Consider the following 15,198-nt stretch of genomic DNA (forward strand, 5'->3'; position numbering starts at 1 on the left):
TGTTTTAGATGCATCTAAACTAGCAAATGCTCACAAATTTTGTAATAGCCTTGCCAGACAGTTACCAAACTGGTAAGTTTTAAAATGTATCATTTTAATTTAAAGTGAATGGGCCAATTCTGGCCTAAATTTCACGCCTGCTGCTTTTTTCTAATGAAAAACAGGAGCAAATTAAGATCAAAAGGGAATTTTGTTTAAAACATATTAAAAACTTTTAAAAATCCAGTAGGACAAGGAAATATCCTTGCTTAAGGTCAAAAGAGAATTAAATATTTTCCACCAAGAAAGAATAAATTTTCACTAAAAAATTTCCACCAAAAGATATATATATAGTAGGGTGGGGAAGATGGGACAGCTTTTTGTTCTATTTTTTCGTCCTATGTAATGATAAACAAAGAACATTAAAAGAATTATAAAACAGTATTCTCACGATTTCCACATACCGTTGTTAATTGTTTAGAACTCGATCAGAATATTTGAATATTATGTGCTAAAGTTTTCCCATCTTCCCCCACCCTACTATATACTAAAAAAATTGCCACTAATTTTTTAATTTGAATACAGAAACTGGTGAGAAGGGCACACAGCTTTCTGGTGGGCAGAAACAGAGAGTGGCAATCGCCAGAGCTTTAGTTAGAAATCCAAAAGTTCTTTTGCTTGATGAAGCTACAAGTGCTCTTGATACAGAAAGCGAATATTTAGTAAGTGTTGTTTGAAAATGTCTTTTTCTAATATTTAGATGCAGTAATAAATGTAACCTATTTACCCTCGCATGGCCGATTACTAGTTACCATTTATGCAACTTTGAGGGTGATTATTTTTTGGGGATCTTTTTTTTATTTGAACCAGTGCCCTCTAGCTAACCACCAATGTAATACATCTTTTTCACACACCTCGTGCCCACTTATGAGTTACCTACCTACCATGTATATAACTTTGTGGTGTTTGTTTTTCTGCATGGCTGACAATTAAGACAACCCATTAGTGAAAACTTGGTTGGAGTAATGTTGCTACTATATTAATAGTTGACTTAAATCATGTATTCACAAATGATAAAACAAATTTAATATATATATATATACAGTAAGATGGGAGAAGATGGGACACCTTTTCATTCTATTTTCTCGTCCCATTAGGTAGTAAACCAAAAACATTCGAAGATGTATAAAATCGTATACTCAAGACTCCTACAGACAGTTGTTAATTGTTTAAAACACGATCAGGATATTTGAATATAATGTGCTAAAGCTGTTCTGTCTTCCCCCACCCTACTATATATACCAAAAATAAAAATAATTGTTTTTAGGTGCAAGAAGCTTTGGAAAGAAGTAAGTCACACAGAACGGTGTTGCTTATAGCTCACAGACTCAGTACAGTTGAAAGAGCTGATCGAATAGTTGTGATTGTAAAGGGCAAAGTTGAAGAAGTGGGAAGCCATAATGAGCTTATGGCTAAAAAAGGGACTTACTATAATCTTGTATACAGGTAACATGAAAATTAACTTTAAAACATTGAGTGTATGAAACCGTTTAATAGAAATGATTGAATAAACGTAACTTGCTTTATTCTCGCATGGCCGAAAAACGACGGTCGTTATTACACGAGTGTTCTGTTTCATACACCTCGTGCCAGCTTAGAAGTTATCGCATATATATATATGTAATTTTGTGGGAGATTTTTTTTATGTATGGCTGATAATATGGACATCCCATTAGTGACCACTGGGTTGGAGCAATCGCAATTAAGTGTCTTGCCCAAGGACACATACATCCACAATGGTGCAGCAACGAGCTAAATGTTTCATTACTATTTTTATTTGTTTTTACAAAAAAAAGTATTTTTTTACATCTTACAGACAACTACATAACGTTTCTCAAAAAACGGGTGACGAGTCTAGTGACAAGGCCGTTGACAACGAAGGCGTCACTGAAACATTACAACCCTCTAGACGCACAAATAGTTGGATACGACACCGAAGCATCAGTCGTGATTCTTCTAGCACTACATCTAGTAGTAGTGTAGGGTCTCCAGTGTTTGGTGTCTAATTGTTTCTAACATTGCTAACAGAGGTACCCAAACTGTGTAGTAAGGTGGAGTAGGATGGGACACACTAATATGGGGTAGAATGGGACATGTTTTAAATTTTTCCGTCCCATTTGGTAGTAAGCACATTTTTCTATAGAATTATATACCACAGGAATTTGGTCACAATCAGGAATTTTTTGATTTAGATAATACTGATATTCTTTCTTTCCCCACAGTACTATATGTCTTGCAAAAATAGGCTAATATGCTAAAGTGTGTCTCATAATAAATGTCAAAATATAAAAGTTTAGAAATTTTTTTTAGAAATATGCCCTAAATAATATTTGTTTAGAAATATGCCCTAAATAATATTATTTTAATGTGTTATAGGTCTTAAAAGTTTAAGAAGTTCCACCCAAAGGCTTTTTGAATACTAAGTAGGAAAAATATTTTGGACATTAGGTCAAATTCTGCCAATTAAAATATTACAAAAAATGTGATAAATATCAAAACACCAAATTTTGGGTTTTTAAAAACCTTACCAAGTCCAATTTTCATACTTTTCAATATGAAGCTAAACTTTGAGATAACTAGCCTATACGACACTGTACTACCTAATATTACCCTAAAAAAAATTTTTTTAGGTTTTTTTTATTAAAATTACATATTTGATAATTTGGTGCAGAGTAACACTACTTTTACTCTGTTCACTGCCGTGCTTTTGGATTTTTATTAAAAGAGAAATATAAAGAGATAGTTTTGTTATTTTTATTTATTCACCTTAAACCAGCGGTTCTTAACTTTTTTGTATGCTTTACCCTTTTAACAAAGATGCTTGTCAGATTTACCCCCAATATGTAATATGGCGCTCATTTATTAAAAAGCGGAAATAAATAGTTGAATGAATAAATGAATGTAACTTACTTTATCCTTGCGTGGCCGGAAAACAACGACAGTCGTTATCACACGGGTTTAACACCTCGTGCCAGCTTACGAGTTACCATGTATGTTACTTTGTGGGTAATTATTTTTTTTGGATTTTTTTTATTAATGGCTGTTAATTTAGACAACCCATTAGTGACCACTGGGTTGGAGCAATTGCCATTAACTGCCTTGCCCAAGAACACATACGCCAACAATGGTAGCAGCGTCGAGCCTTGAACCCATTACCTCTGGGTTACAGGCAGGCGCGCTAACCACTATACCACGGTGCCGGACTAGTTAATCAGTTATATTTAATGCAACGGGTGTGCTTGGTTTTTGGATACGGGTTGTTCATATCTTTTAAAGTACTACAATTAGCACATTTTTTTCTGTCCCGTCAACGGATATGGATTTTGATTGGTAGCTTATTTACCCTCTTAATATGAGGAACGTATCATATATTTATTTATGGCTTGATTTATTTTTAACTGTTTGTTTATTGCAGCAAGAGAATTTAGTAGGTATATTATGAAGTAATTAAATGTAACCTGCTTTATCTTGCGTGGCAGGAAAAAGACAGTCGTTATAACACAGGTGTTTTAATGGGTGTTTTGTTTCATACACCTCGTACCTGCTTACGAGTTACCATGTATGTTACTTTGTAGGTGATCTTTGGGGAAAAAGGTGTTCTGTTTCATACACCTTGTACCTGCTTACAAGTTACATTTTTTGGCGGGGAATTTTTCATTTTTTTGGTATGGCTTAAAATCTAGACAATCCATCAGTGACCACTGGGTTGGAGCAATTGCTGTTAACATAGGCCTACAATGGTAACTGCAATGAGCACCACACTTACAGGTCACACTTGCTAAAAATTAAAATTGCAAGATCAAAGAAACAGTTTTTTTTCCTGATAACTCATTTATTTTCCATGAAACACTGTATATCATTGAATCACTCAATCAAATATTTTAATCTATATTAAATATACTAAACGGTATTCAAACAATTTCATTTATATCAATAGTATTTACTTAACAAATTTAGTGTTAAAATTTTGTATAGATAAAATTTACGAAAAACATTGTCACAACGATTGCCACAAAACAGTGAAGAACGGACTGAAATTCATTCAGAAGTTGACCACTGGGTTGGAGCAATTGCTGTTAACATAGGCCTACAATGGTAACTGCAATGAGCACCACATTACAGATCACACTTGCTTTAAAATTGCAAGATCAAAGAAACAGTTTTTTACTGATAACTCATTTATTTTCCATGAAACACTGTATATCATTGAATCACTCAATCAAATATTTTAATCTATATTAAATATACTAAACGGTATTCAAACAATTTCATTTATATCAATAGTATTTACTTAACAAATTTAGTGTTAAAATTTTGTATAGATAAAATTAACGAAAAACATTGTCACAACGATTGCCACAAAACAGTGAAGAACGGACTGAAATTCATTCAGAAGTTAAGAACATTAACTTATATTAGAAAAGTGCTCTTAACTACATTTAGAACAGCAGGCCAGATTATGAAATTTGAACTATTTTAAGACAGCACAACAAAAATCATTATATAATCAGATTATATATTACTAATGTTACAAAATATTCCCTGGGTTTTCATAAGTTCTACATGTATATATATATATATATATATTATAAATATTACTTTACAATTTTTTCAAAAAAATATGTTAATAAAATTACCTGCTATTATTACATGCATATAATATATTAAATACCAAATTACATTTTAGCCGAATAATTTTTGTGTTTAAAAAAATCAAACTAGATAGAAAAAAAGGTATTTTACCATTTTCCAAAATGTAACGAATTAGAAAATGCCAAATTCGGTTTTAGCTTAATAGATAGAAAAAAAGGTATTTTACCATTTTCCAAAATGTAACGAATTAGAAAATGCCAAATTCGGTTTTAGCTTAATAGATAGAAAAAAAGGTATTTTACCATTTTCCAAAATGTAACGAATCAGAAAATGCCAAATTAGGTTTTAGCTTAATAATTCAGACTAGATAGAATACACTGTAGTAGGAAATCAAAGAAAGGTCAATAATAAATACAGCTAATGCCAATAAGGATTAAAAGGTCCAGGTAAAAATACTGGTTCTACATTAAAATCTGTTAAAAAAATAAAACAGCTTTTAGCATAAGAATAAGTTAAATTCCATTTAAAAGGCACAAAGTATTTACAAATGCTATAACAGTGAATGCTTCATTAGAAGGAATGCATCAGAAATCAATTTTCAAACCATTTCAGAGCCTTGATTATATGATAAGATATCCTTTAACTCTTTGAATTCTCTGAAAGTGTGTAAACAGAATATTATATTTAATTACTTTGTTAAAGCCAACAAAATCAACATTTAAAAAAAAACAAAACATTTTTTACATTCATTCATTTTTTTCTTGCTCATTAAAACAACTGTTAAAAAAAAATAAGTATACACTGTATTAGGGTGGGGAAGGTGGGACACCTTTAGCACATAATATCCAAATATCCTGATCGTGTTTTAAACAATTAACAACGGTCTATGGGAGTCGCGAGGATATAGTTTTATAAATATTTGAATGTTCTTTGTTTAAAACTAAATGGGACGAGAAAATAGAGTTAAAGGGTGTCCCATCTCCCCCCACCCTACTGTATATATTATTATAAACCTGGTTGAATTTCTGATCTGTTTTTTTCCCACCACTCATCAAAGTGTAGTTTTTCGGCTTCAAGCTTTTCAGGATCTTTGCAAAACACTTGAAATTCGCAATCCTAGGACAAAATAACAAAGCTAATGAATGGGGAATTTAAAAGAATGCAAAGCCTTTATATTTTATACTAACTTCTAAATTTGCAAAGAAATTTTTTTTTTTTAAATGTGTTTCTTAAAAATTATTTCCCACAAATTATTATTTAGTAGCAACAGTGCAATACAGGAATAGTTTTTAAATGATCACACAATGCTGATAAACCTAAGAATATGTTGGTGTACTAATTAAAATATACACAATTTTTAATTGCAAAACAACAGGTGAACTCAAACAATTAAAAAAAATTCACTATAAGTTAAGATTATGTCATTTTCAAAACTATTTAAAAAAAAGAAAAAAATTATAAAAATAACCAAACACACCTGAAAAACATCTGGCAACAATTTAGAAACTTCCTCTTTTTTCATTTGAAATGGTTTATTAGATGTTTTTGAGTAAAACATAAATGCTTCACAAGGGTTTTTTTCTTTCATTCCATAATCGTATCTTTTAACCTGATTTTTTTAACAATTTAAACATATTGTCACATTTCAATCACTAAACAGCAAAAAATATTGAACCAGTATTAGCATTGGGCATTGAACCTGGCATCCTTTGGCTATGATGCAACTCCAAGTCCTAACCTAACCATATATTCACTGTGCCAGACTATTTTTAAATGTCGAAGAAACAATTTTTTCAAACAATTTTTTTAATTTAAAAAAAAAAATTTTTTTAATTTAAAAGAAAAAAAAATTAACCCAAAAAGTAAGCCTAAAAAGTAAGACTTTTAAAAAAAAGTTGAGGGGAACAAAATTCATAACAAGACTACAACTGCAAGAGTTAAATTATTTTCAATTACTGACTTACATTTACATGGTGCCCGCGTTTTTCTTTGAATTCTTCTTTAATTTTCTTCTCATTTTCCTTTTGCTTCAGTACAAAAAGTTTATATTTAAATTAAATATATATATATATATATATATTTAAAATACAAAAACATGTATATAAATTTAATAGTTCTATAAATGGTTTTTGCTATACCAAAACTAAAAACAGAGACAAAAATACATAAAAATATTCTCAAAACATAAAGAACAAATATCTTACAAAATTTATAAAAAAAATATTAATTAATTATTTATAAAATAAATAATTATATTTACCTGTTTAGATGTGCCTGTGAGTTTCTTGGTCCCTATACACCGATAAAGGTTTCGTTTTTGAATTCTTTTTAAAATTTCCTTTGCTTTCTGCATGTCTGCATGACAGTTATTTTTTGAATGCAAGATCTCATGAAAAACCTAATATGAAAATTTTGTTAAGACTTTTTTTAATTAATTCTTAAAACATTTTTTAAAGAAAAGTTTACAATTTTTTGGAAAATTAAAATTTAGGGGATTAAAAAAAATAGCAAATTTTAAAGGCCTTTAGTTGGATTCTGTATACTATAAAAAAAAAGAAAATACAAGTTAGTACTTGGTCTAAAATCTACATTATTATCTGAATAGCAGATTAAATGACAGCCTAAAATTGCCGTTTGCCACGAGTTTCAATTAGATGTAACTTAGAATAGCCAAGAGTTGCCATAAAACTTACATGGTCTGTTAGCTTGATAAAAGCTGAAGGTTCGTTTACACATTCTGCTATTGTATATTCTTTCCCATCTTTCCCACAGTATTTAACATGATCATTTGCTAATTCCATAGCATCACATATCCTAAAAAAAGAGAAAATTTAGAAAAAAAAATAAAAAAAATATTATTTTTTTATTAATTTTTTATTTTTTTTTATTAGGTTTTTGGTAGGTAAGAATTTGTAAGATATTAATGGTTAATGGTCTATAGAAGAACATAAAAATCCAATATTAAGCCATTTCAAACATGCAACATTCATGCAGAATTAAAAAGACCATGCATAGTAGAACATAAGATACATAGAAAAGAAAATGATTTAAAATGCTATTTCTAAAAGACTGCAGTTATAGCAAGGATCTGGTGCTACGAAAATGTAACAGACAAAAATCAAGTCCGACCAATTTTAGTAATTGAGATTAGATTTCGGCTAAATGGCATTGTCAGTCTTTTATTCAAATGGAAATCTCAAATTTGTTGTTTCCTAGCACCAGTGTGTTGTCTGTTGTAAGAACTTCCAAGCCAGAATTCATACAAAACTGCATTACCATGAAAATAGTGTATAACATTATCATAGTATTGAAATTTATAATCAGATTTTTTTCCGGTCAAAATTTTTGACTAATGATCAAAGAATCAGAAATTATTTAACAAATTCAATCACAGAATTTCTAAGAATCTACAGAATCAAAATACAAATGTTATGTCATTAAATCGGCGATAACTTACATAGTTTCAGTTATTGTGCTCAAAGTGTGCTGATAAGCTTTGATATGCAGAAGGCTGCGTACATGGAATAACTCATACAAATTGTGGCGTTCCTAAATGAAAATAAACACTTTGTTTGTTTTACACCAGTGGTTCCGGAACTGTGGTACGTCCACTACGAGTGGTACGCGAAGGTCCCCAAGGTGGTTTGTTAAAAACTCATTAAAAAAAGATCACAAATGATTTTTTAGTGATTGTCATAACCATTATTTTAAGTCACATTGATTACAAAGAGCGTGATATTTCATGCTGTATTCTCTACTACAGTGGTTCCCAGCCTTTTTAAATAAATGCACTGTTTTACGCGCATACAAAGTATTTCTGCTAATCTATCTATACATGACTTTTGCGTTTGTGTTGTAAATTCTCGCCGAAAATGTTTGTAAATAATCAGGCGACTTATTTATTTAACATTCACAAGCCTTTGGTATCGTATGTAAGTGGTACGAGAACGCTGCATGAACCAAAAAGTGGTTCTCGAGTAGATCAAGTTTGGGAACCACTGTTTTATAGAAAATAGAATGTGAAAACCCGATCCCAATAAAATAAAAAAATCAAAAAATATGATTTTTTATTTTACTATTTAAGGGAATAGTGTGATATAAATTGGTTTTACCTCTTTTTGACCCTACTTACCCCATGGTTTATTAAAAATATACAACAAGAAAACTAAGAAACATAAAATCGATAACTGCTGTCAAGGACTTTACCAAAGAAAGGTCCAACTCTATTTGAAAAGAATGCGGGACAGGCAGACAATACCATTATATAAACACACATATAATACACCCAAAATGTGTCATAAAAAATTTCACTGCCAAGTTGTTAACATATATAGGGATGCACATTACAGAATAATTAGGTTTTCTAGGATATCCTAGAATACTTTAATTCGAATCTAGAATTCCGAATCTAGAATTTCGAATCTTTTTATATTTATAGGAAAAAATAATTTTACATACAAAAGTCAGTTTATTGACCCTTTCATAACAGCCTTGTTGGATCATGAGCTGTAAAATGATCAAAAATTGTACTATTGGGTAGTTTTTGCGTCATGAAACATATAGCAGGCTATGAAAAGACGTTACGAAACGTTTACTCTCGAAAGTCCCACAAACACAAAATTTTTTTTTTTCAAAATTAATAAATTTCAAAAATTGTTAATATAGTATATGAGATGACGTGTAATGACGTCATTAAACAGAATACCGAATCTCATGGATTCGAAATTCTGTAATGTGCATCCCTAAACATATATAGTGACATTTTCAAAATAAGGTGCCATTTTTAATGAATTTGGTTGCCAGAGCTTTAACTATAGTAAATCCAGTGGTGCACCCAGGAAGGCTAGGGCGTCGCAGGACCTCTTTAACCCCCCCCCTTCATTTAAAATTTTCCCGCATTTTATTTTTTTCTGACTGCGTCGGAGCACACACCAGTGAGAAATGATAGCATGACACTGATAAAACACCATACATGCAGGATGCAGCATAACCAATATCCATGTCAAACACACATTCCATTAATAAAACGCCCAGACTCACATGGTTTCCACAGAGGTTTTGGTTTTGTGTTGATAAGCAGACAGATGCAGCTTAGATCGTATATGAAACAACTCATACAAGTTTGAAGCTTCCTAAAAATATTAGGGAGCCTATAGCAGTGGTTCTCAACCGGCGGTCCGCATGCCGGTCCCTGTCAACTTTTCTGTCGGTCCGCCAAATATATTACAATCTTATATCTCAATTGCAAAATGCAAGATGTTGAAGTCATTGATTAAAGAAATAAAACATGAAACTGATTTAGAACTTTGTTAGTTTCGTAATTTGCGAAACTGTGACCAACATAGAGTTCATGGTCTACTTGACTCTACTTTTTTAAAGGTTCACTTGTCCGCAAAATTGTTTCAAAATTTCACCGGTTAGCACGCAAAAAGGTTGAGAAACACTGGCCCATACCCCAATAGCACGCGAAAGAAAAAAAAACTGCAGCCCAATTTAAGTGATAAGCAGCAGCAGACGTCAATGCTTAACTTTTGAGGTCAAAGTACCCATAATAGGCTATTAAATTGTTTAAGCATTTATACTAAGGACGTTTATTTTCGGGGTATAAACGCATACCTTGCATACCCATGTTAGGCGCCTACTGCAGCAGAGAAAATCCAAATTATTGGGGCTCTAAAACCAATTTATATCACTTCTTTCACCACAACTAAAATAAACAATTTCGGAATACATATTATCAAATATGTTGTAGCAAATTACTTTTGATAATGGTGTAGTAAATTTTTGTAATTAGAAAGCAAATTGGCAAGTAATAGAACAAATGTACGATACCTTATCTCTGACGCATATTTGAGGTACACCGTCCACTTCAAGGACTTTTAAATGGTGCATGAAACGTATATGGTCGAAACTGTTTTTTAAGCCCAGGTGGTGGCAGTCACGAGCCAGGTAGTCCCATTTGTCGACATCTACTTTGTTTATTTCATTTGAGACAATCTAAAAATTGTAGAACTTGGTAAAGAATTGATTTTTACTTAAAACACACACGAATAAGATTGCTATATTTTGACAAAAAATGAAGAAAACTGACTGCCAAAGATGCAACGAACTTTAAAATATATAGGCTATAAACATAAAATGGTAGCAAAATTTGGCAATTAGGAAATACTGTGTGTTTTTTAGAACAGTGAGTGCAGCACATACCTGATAAAGAAAATGCTTCTTCTTATCTTTTCCCACATATTCCTGAAATGCATTGCATTTTATCAATTACACAACAATTCACAAAATAAATAAAGCTTTAGAAATGAAAACAAGCATCAAATTAATTTCGTAGCCATAAAAATTATGAATAGCCTGCCAGTTTTACTAAAACATACGAATTAAAAATTATTAAAATAAGGAATGAAACTAACTGCTACCACCAATTTGCCTGTTTAATAACTTACCTCCAACGCAGTTAATTGATTTTAGAAAAAATATTTCCCTAAAAATATTTTTTCAACCGAGCTACAAGGTTCTTGACAAGACCTTACCCATACAGAGCAAAAACATATATATATAAATAGTTATACCTTTCCAGAGGGTCCTGTTATCATCTCAGTGATGAATTGAAAATCTGATCCCGTGACGTCTGGTCGAATATCAAGTCCATATCTGTTAGCTTCTTTTTGAAGGTCGTTATCATTTATCATGTAGCGAAGCATATCACGTGACCCAACCTCATGCTGTTTCATATGAAAAGGTATAAGAAAATGTCATACCATTTTATTCTAACAGAATGGTTTAAAATTATTACCAATTGTGTTTTGAAGATACTATAGCTGTTTTTTTTACCTCGTAAAAACAAATTAATTTATGTGGAAAAAGTTTACATTGTGAACTTCACAATATATGTGTATTAAATATTAAATAGCATCGGTCAAACTACTTGAAATGCTAAATAGGCATTGACAGTTTGCAAAACCATGTGAAATAAATCTTACCTATTAGTATGTTTATTGATTAATGCAGTGCAGAAATTCACTGCCCAGCCCAGGTTTGACACCTATGGCAATTTCGAAACATTTGATAAAATGTTGTAAAAAATATAAAGGTAAAAATAATGATATGTTAGTACAGTAACTTACAGTCCACTCTGGATCATTTGATTTTCGAAATAATGGCAGAAATTTCAAATCGAACATATGAGAGAACGGTCCATGGCCTTTATTGAAAAAAACAATGTAAATATGAATAAGTGATAAGGCAGTTTTATAATCATATTACGAAATTGAGCAAGTACTTTGAATACATAATATTAAAATGCCAACAATTGTTAATCATTAGAGCAATTACATAGCAAATATTATTAAGAACTAGAGGATTTTGCGCCATAAATAACCCAATTAAGCTCGCTAGTTAAACAGAATTAGATAAATTAGCCTATAAAGCAAACATCACAAATCATAATCGCCAGGTGTAAATCAACAGTAGCCAGGCAACCAGATGGTGCAAACAGCACTTTTAATGGAACCAGTAGCGCAACTAGGGGGGTTTCGTTATGCCTCCACTTTTTAAAAGAAAATTTTTTTTAATTAAACTCCCATATTTTTTTAAAATTGTAACCCCTCCTTATTTTTCTGGCTCCGCCACTGAAAAGTTATTATACAACCAAGACCTACCAAGGTCATGGCAGAGGCCTGCGATTTGCACACACAAAACATCCTTGTCGTCTATATTCAGATCACTTTGTTTTCTCTTTAAAAGTTTAACCAGTTCTCCAGCAAGATGACAAGTGCTAAAAATAAAAACATATATATATAATGTTGTGTTGCATAATTTACTAAACGTAATTACGTATTTATATATATATATAAATAAATGGGCGTCAAAACTCAGGGTGTTTCCACCCCAAAAGCCTAATCCGGGGTGTCGAAATAGGTCTGGTCACTCTAGTTTTTCTTAAACAATGTTCCAAAATGCACTAAAAGATAGCATCAAATACAACAAAAACACTAAAAAATAAATTAAAAACTAATTTTTAGGGTTAAGCAGGGCATTAAAAAAACATCAAAAATAAAGGTCTTTGGCTTTGGTGCAAATACTTGAATTTTATATGTAAAATTTAAGTATAAAACTACCAATCTATGTTGTTTACATTGCAATTATCTTCTCAGACACAGCATTTAAAGAACACATTATAATAATTAGTGCATTATTCAGACAATTTAAATGACTGTTGTAGGCGTTTTAACTAACATATTAACTATTATTATAATTTACCCCTATAGCCATAGAGCACAAAACTAAAATGGTTATAAAAACATCATTTTAAACTGATCCAGGCTATACATTAAAGAATGAAGGTAACCCACTTATCATCGCGTTACAGGGCACTGACAGTCGTTATAACACGGTGTTCTGTTTCACACGTTTCCTGGCGCTTACAAATTACAGTAGTTACCACATATGGAACTTGGAACTTTTTTAATCGGCTGCATTGACGCCCACATACGAAGAGGCAGGAAACGAGCGGACAATTTGGAGCAATTTTCACTATTTTAAATTTCTATACATAGTTTCATCATACCCCTAATACCACACTAGAACTAACAATTCTAATAAAAACCAGTTAGTGGTAACATCTTTAGCGCACTGTATTTATGCCTGAATGCAAAAAATGTTTTGATTAAAACACTGTAACACCCCATGGCTTTACAGTTTTAGTTTCAGAAATATTAGAACTGATATTGGTGGTACATTGTTTCATAGGCATGCGGTCGACCTATACCGGCCTTTCCAAATTTTATACCGAACGGCGCCAAGATATTTTGCGTCGAAAGCCCCAACAAATACGCTTAAAAATTTTTCACTTAAATTTGTAAAAAAAATTCTTCCAACTTTTTAATGCCATTAATATAATACTGATTACATTAAAATAAATTTTCTTACCCAATGCAGTGTTCAAATCTGTTGTGAGAAGCTCCAGGGTATACAAAGTAATTCCCACCCAACTGCTTTATGTTTCGCAGCCGTTGGAACTGAGGTGTGTCAATAAATTTGACCAGCAATGGGTGTAATTTAATGTGACCATGAATTGGGTCATTAAAGACCTGCAAAAAATACACGTTATAAACTAAGTAAAAGACAGGGGAATATTATTAATTTTTAAATTTTTATTTGTTAAAAGTTACCAAAACTTTTTTTTTTGTTACCAAAACTTTCACATTCTTAGAAATATATAACATATATTGGTAATATGTAACACATGTATATATCGTTAGTAATAATACATACCCCTATAGTAGTTAAGACAAATGGTATTACTTCGTAGCAGCCTATTCAAAAATGCAACACAATGGTCTATGACTATTTTAAACGTTTAAAATTAAATACGTAATAAATTATGTTACTATAGCATTACTGACACAGTCTTTATCAATATATACCGTCTCACCTTACTCTGTGCTTCAATCTCTTCTGGCGATGGCATTTCAGAACCTAGGTTCGACACAACAAAACCACAATACTTCGCTTTTTAGCGAGACGACCACACAAGGCAAATTTTGTCGGTGAATGAATTCGAAAAACCCGGGGTTGCGGAATTTAAAGCACTATATATATGATATCTATGATTTAAAGAGGGAATTTTTATTACGTCATAAATATCTAAACATGTTTGAATATCTATGATTGTTACAGTTGTTGTATAGGATTGTTAACGGGACGTGTTTAACAGGTTTTCGTTATCATTTGTCCGGCGCTGTAGCACAGTTGGTTAGCGCGCCTGCCTCCAACCCAGATGTAATGGGTTCAAGGCTCATCGCTGCTACTACTATTGTGGGCGCATGTTTCCTTGGAAAAGACACTTACGGCAAATGCTCAAACCCAGTGGTCACTAATGGATTGTCCAAAATATCCGCCGTACATAAAAATAAAAAAGCCAAAAATAATAACCCACAATTAAAGTAACGCACATGGTAACTCGTATGCTGGTACGAGGTGTATGCAACAAAACGATGTGTTATAACGACTGTCTTTTTCCGGCCACGCGAGAATAAAGTAAGTTTCATTCCTTTATTCATGTTTTAACAAAAAATCCCGTTAGGTTTAGACGCCCTAGTTTCACGGCCTACCGCTAGAGCTATACCTCAATCGATAAAACGCTGTAAACAGACTGCAATGAAAACAGCAGTACATGCATAAAACTTGGTCTAAAAGCAACACCAAAAACCCAAATATAGCTGTTCATAGTGTCAAGCCAGAGAGAGAACTGCCCTGATTTCTAGGAGTTTTTATACTTTATTTAAAACGGGTTGTTGTTTTTTACAAACCGTTTCCATCAAGGTAGCTATGGAAACTTGAATGAATGAATAAAACTTGTTAACCACACCTGGCGGGCCAACGACAGTTGTTATCACACGGGTTTACTGTTTCAATGTTTTCTTTGTTTTGTGTTTCTTTAGCTTAAACCGTTGCCGTCATATAAAAATAGTCCTTATATGAAAATGAATGTAGCTTGCTTTATACTTACGTCACAGGAAGATAACAGTCTTTATAACACGGGTGTTTTGTGCAATGTTT

At 31.9% G+C, this 15,198-nt stretch overlaps 2 protein-coding genes across 5 annotated transcripts in view; one reads left to right on the top strand and one right to left on the bottom strand.

Annotated features, from left to right (window-relative positions):
* The window catches only part of LOC100179980 (ATP-binding cassette sub-family B member 9-like), a 9,278-nt gene extending 6,499 nt beyond the window's left edge, over positions 1–2,779 (top strand). The window contains exons 10-13 of one of the 2 annotated variants that reach the window (XM_009862180.3): positions 565–701; positions 1,307–1,485; positions 1,856–2,069; positions 2,416–2,779. In XM_009862180.3, the coding sequence (XP_009860482.1) occupies positions 565–701; positions 1,307–1,485; positions 1,856–2,045 (506 nt within the window). In that variant the 3' untranslated portion in view covers positions 2,046–2,069; positions 2,416–2,779. Of the gene's footprint in view, positions 1–564; positions 702–1,306; positions 1,486–1,855; positions 2,331–2,415 lie in introns of those variants that run through there. The other variant, XM_018814454.2, reaches the window with a different exon arrangement.
* Positions 2,780–4,206: 1,427 nt separating this feature from the next.
* On the bottom strand, positions 4,207–14,252 carry LOC100182311 (deoxynucleoside triphosphate triphosphohydrolase SAMHD1). Of its 3 annotated transcripts, XR_003396486.1 has the most exons (15): positions 14,072–14,250; positions 13,567–13,727; positions 12,297–12,412; positions 11,763–11,839; positions 11,208–11,360; positions 10,837–10,878; positions 10,465–10,629; positions 8,090–8,181; positions 7,326–7,446; positions 6,893–7,030; positions 6,597–6,659; positions 6,110–6,241; positions 5,646–5,748; positions 4,948–5,288; positions 4,207–4,871 (listed from the first exon to the last, which is right to left on the bottom strand). XR_003396486.1 is itself a non-coding variant. In XM_026837237.1 (14 exons), the coding sequence occupies exons 1-14, from the start codon at positions 14,105–14,107 to the stop codon at positions 5,272–5,274; spliced, it is 1,416 nt and encodes a 471-aa protein (XP_026693038.1). In that variant the 5' UTR covers positions 14,108–14,252; the 3' UTR covers positions 4,207–5,271. The 3 variants fall into 3 exon arrangements, 2 of the variants coding, with proteins under 2 accessions (XP_026693038.1, XP_009860481.1); XM_026837237.1 differs by lacking the exon at positions 8,090–8,181 and adding an exon at positions 9,673–9,764 and having other exon boundaries at positions 4,207–5,288; positions 14,072–14,252; XM_009862179.3 differs by having other exon boundaries at positions 4,207–5,288.
* Positions 14,253–15,198: the final 946 nt, after the last annotated feature.

This window comes from Ciona intestinalis, chromosome 12, assembly GCF_000224145.3.
Source record: "Ciona intestinalis chromosome 12, KH, whole genome shotgun sequence".
In the NCBI taxonomy this organism is placed as follows: domain Eukaryota; kingdom Metazoa; phylum Chordata; class Ascidiacea; order Phlebobranchia; family Cionidae; genus Ciona; species Ciona intestinalis.

What these genes read in the sequence shown, in the direction of transcription:
- LOC100182311 (XM_026837237.1), bottom strand. Translation starts at nt 14,107, where the DNA reads ATGCCATCGCCAGAAGAGATTGAAGCACAGAGTAAG. An exon ending in AGGCCTCTGCCATGACCTTG is followed by an intron (nt 11,840 to 12,296) that starts GTAGGTCTTGGT and finishes TTTTCAATAAAG; the next exon opens with GCCATGGACCGTTCTCTCAT. An exon ending in TGTTGCCAGATGTTTTTCAG is followed by an intron (nt 5,749 to 6,109) that starts GTGTGTTTGGTT and finishes ATTTTGTCCTAG; the next exon opens with GATTGCGAATTTCAAGTGTT.